This window comes from Limulus polyphemus, unplaced genomic scaffold (genome assembly GCF_000517525.1).
Source record: "Limulus polyphemus unplaced genomic scaffold, Limulus_polyphemus-2.1.2 Scaffold8723, whole genome shotgun sequence".
In the NCBI taxonomy this organism is placed as follows: Eukaryota; Metazoa; Arthropoda; class Merostomata; order Xiphosura; family Limulidae; genus Limulus; species Limulus polyphemus.
Window position 1 is genome coordinate 19936 of NW_013674333.1, and position 4374 is coordinate 24309.

Here is a 4374-nt window from a genome sequence, read left to right on the forward strand (position 1 = left end):
ATGAATTAAATATTAGAAATACGCATGTTATTTAAAGTTCATACAGGTTTTTATCGGTTGTACATAGTAAAACTTTTGTTTATTTTATTCACCAGGTTTACCTGACATCATCAGAATTGTCGGTTAGCCTCAGTTCTTGTATCCTACCTGATGATACCAGGTAAACGTTTTTAAAACGTTGTGAATAAAATAAACAAAAGTTTTACTATGTACTGTTGTTATTTCAGCGTATAGCATTTTCTTTTCATAAACAGATAATAAAATACAAGAACGTGTTCAGATGAAACGCCACCACGAGGAATAAAAACAATCCTAAATATAAGTAAAATATATTTGTTTATTTAATAAATATAATATCATGCAACTTAAAAAAAAGTAAAAACTGATCGTTTACTGTTGATTTGCTGAAACCTAAACACATTTTTTTTTTATGTACGGCCATATTTTTTTACTATTTTAACGATTTTAAAATATACACGAGTAATAACTTTATTTATCGTGTGTTTATTAAAAATTTCTTGTATTTGATTAATCTTGATTACTTACCCCATAGCTACATCAAATATATTACTTCCAATAGAACTGGATACCGCCATATCTCCAAATCCTTTACGGGCTACCAATACGCTGGTAATTAAATCGGGGATACTTGTACCGGCAGCCAGAAATGTCAAACCCATAACCTAATAAATATACATTTTATTTTCTCAATGAAACAAGTTAAATAAGTAACCAATCAAACAGTGATACCAGCCAGTATGATTTGTGTGTACTCATTACGATATTAATACCAAAATTACGACAATGGTTAGTATATATACGAGAAATACGATTTTATTAGTTATTCATTCATTAAATCATGAATTTTCGGAAGCGTACATTAACTTTAAAAACCGGGTTTCGATACCATTGGTGAGCACAGCACAGATAGCCCATAGTATGGATCTGTGCTCAATAACAAAACAGCTAATTTAAAGTTTACTGTGTTGAACATGAAATAATATACAGTCTGTTTGATAAATATTAAGTACAAATAAATAAATCCTACGTTCTTTAACCGTGATCTAATTGTATCTATACAGCCAATAGCGTTTTTGTAATATAGGCCTAGTCACCTATTTCCAGTAAATTTACATTAATTGGTATTTTTATATTTGAATTTTAGTATTTATAGCAAAGTTACTAAGACTAGCTGTCACCGTCCCTAATTTTGAACCGATGACCAGAGGGAAAACTGCCGGTTAACAGCACATTACCACCCACCATCGAAGTATTTACTGTCACACTTATAACACACCCTCATCTTAAAGTACAGAGGATATTTTGTGGTATTGCACGGATTCGAACCATGTTTTCCAGCTCCGAACATTCGTAATAATGTTAATTAATTGAGAGTGATTGATACAACTGTTCTTCTTAAATGAACCAAAGTTTAATATAGCAAGGACATCACAAACAACTTAGAACATCACAACTAATCAGACGCAACAGAAAAAAAAAGTTCTTTGTTAGGGCAGGGAACCGTAATAAAATATCACCAAAGTAAAAAATAATATCACTTCTATTACTACTTTCTTTAGGCATGCGCAGTGAAATGTAATAATTCTGAAAGATATGTTCTACAATAACTCAGTTCTGTTCATATAACGCAAAGCAATCAGTAGAATATTTTATCATTTTAAAGCTGAATACGATTATTAATCATTTTTGGTAGAAATGTTTCACTGCGCATGCTTGCTGTCTATTACCAATGGCAACAGACATGTCGAAACATGACACCAAATTATAAGAGCGTAGCAACAGATTGTTACAGAACAATGAAAATGCATTAAGTTGAGGAAAGAATTTGCGTCATGTAACAATATATAGGTATTATACGTGTATTAAGTTCGTAGCCATGTATGTAATATTTGACCTACAATGAGCGCACACAACACACAAATTAACAAAGCCAGGCCTAAAACTAATTCGCAACAAAACATTATGTCTTTTACTGTTATAATTGATATGTATTTTCACTTCTGTTTGTCTTGTCAACGTGTGAATTTCGTATTATTATGTTCTCTTTACTACTTTGTACTGATTCACATTATAGCTGTTACAGTTCCGTTTATAGGTATGTGTGTGTGAAATACTCACCATAACCTTCACATTATAGCTGTTACAGTTCCGTTTATAGGTATGTGTGTGTGAAATACTCACCATAACCTTCACATTATAGCTGTTACAGTTCCGTTTATAGGTATGTGTGTGAAATACTCACCATAACCTTCACATTATAGCTGTTACAGTTCCGTTTATAGGTATGTGTGTGTGAAATACTCACCATAACCTTCACATTATAGCTGTTACAGTTCCGTTTATAGGTATATGTGTGTGTGAAATACTCACCATAACCTTCACATTATAGCTGTTACAGTTCCGTTTATAGGTATATGTGTGTGTGAAATACTCACCATAACCTTCACATTATAGCTGTTACAGTTCCGTTTATAGGTATATATGTGTGTGTGTGTGTGTGTGTAAAATACTCACCATAACCATATATTAATTGCAATTTTCACGAAACTAACTTAAATACCCCCGAATTAAACAGTAACATAATAGTAACATTTTACGCATGCTCCACACAGTGGATTGTAAGGGCCTAGCCGAGGTTTGTTATATGTGTTTGTGTGTATGGTTAATTATGTCTTTGGTAAAGAAACTGGATCTGCTGGCCTGTCAATTTATCAAGAGTAGTTAACTTATCTAGAAAAAAACAACAACAATTAGACGATAACTTTGCTAGTAATTGAAACTGGATCATTAAACCATGTGGTAAAATCAAGCTAACAAAATAATGGGGCCTAGCATGGCCTGATGGCGTTGTGATGTGATGGTCAATCCCACTACTCGATTAGACTTGGCAGTGGGTGGTGTTGATTAGCTGCCTTCCCTCTAGTCTATCACTTCAAAACAAAGCTATTCGAGCGCTGGTAGCCGTCATGTTACTTTGGACGAAATTTAACAAACAAACAAAAAACACGTCACCAATTGGGGTAGATATGTTGAAGTCCACAAATCTCCAGTTTTGTTAAGAGTTCTTTGGAGTGTTTTATAGATGTACTATGATATTTTTTGTGCGTAATAAAATAAATAATAAAGACTTTCCAGAAATTAAATCTAAAGTTTTTTGTTTTGTTTTTAAGGCAAGACACCATATCGTACCTCGTTCGGTATCCCTGCAGTTTGACCAGTCAGAGAAGCCCACCAAACCATCAGGTACGAGAAAAAAGCTATCCAGCAAATGCTACCGATAAACGAGATGGCGAACCAACGTCGCTTTGTCTAAGGAAAGAATAAAACAGCCACGATTTCTTTAACTTTCAAGTGCTTTAGTAATGAAACACATTATGCTAATGCAATATTAAATCGATAAACAACGATTTATAAACATAAAAAAGTGATTTATTTTGGGGGGGGGGAACATACTACATGTTTCGAAAGAACGTTGGTCTTCTTCTTCAGGGGTTATAAGAGAGGCCAAAGTTATTTTGGAACACGTAATATGTTACCTCCAAAATAAATTACTTCATTATACTTATTAACTGTTGTTTGTCAACTTATGATGTCATTGAAGTAAAAAAGTTGTAAGATGCACGAATAGTAATAAACTACACCGGTCAAAACGAACACGTTTTATTCTTTCGGGTTTCTAAACTAGGACCATTTCGACATGAGATGTCGAAAGATCTCTTTTGAGGAATATTATCTATCTGACGATTGGTAACTAAAATCCTCTGAAGATTCAGACAATTGTTAGAGGCGTGAAATTTTCTTTCAGTTAAATGAATTCGAACTTAAAATATATCTCATGATTTTCTATGTTTAGCTCTAATTAACACGTATTATTATTGTAATTATTATAAAGTGCTTAACAAATATCTAGAATATGTCATTAACGTTCGGGATCAAACGTTACTTAAAGTTCAAAGAACTTGAATTTTTTCTGTAATGTTATTTTCTCTTTCGTTGACTGCAATTAGAATAGAAAATATTACGTTGAAAAAAATGTATTGGAGGACTGGGATCTTCTGTGTATTGGAGGACTGAGATCTTCTGTGTATTGGAGGACAAAGATCTTCTGTGTATTGGAAGAGTGAGATCTTCTGTGTATTGGAGGACAAAGATCTTCTGTGTATTGGAAGAATGAAATCTTCTGTGTATTGGAGGATAGAGATCTTCTGTGTATTGGAGGACTGAGATCTTCTGTGTATTGGAGGACAGAGATCTTCTGTGTATTGGAGGATAGAGATCTTCTGTGTATTGGAAGAATGAGATCTTCTGTGTATTGGAGGACTGAGATCTTCTGTGTATTGGAGGAATGAGATC

General features: G+C 33.4%; 1 protein-coding gene across 1 annotated transcript in view; it reads right to left on the reverse strand.

The window, feature by feature from the left end:
- Window positions 1-4374, reverse strand: part of LOC106475526 (sodium/potassium/calcium exchanger Nckx30C-like) — an 8347-nt gene that overhangs the window by 2442 nt on the left and 1531 nt on the right. The window contains exons 2-3 of the mRNA XM_022379615.1: window positions 3211-3330; window positions 547-683 (exon numbers count right to left, since the gene is read on the reverse strand). Coding sequence (XP_022235323.1) covers window positions 547-683; window positions 3211-3330 — 257 coding nt within the window. The remainder of the gene's footprint in view (window positions 1-546; window positions 684-3210; window positions 3331-4374) is intronic.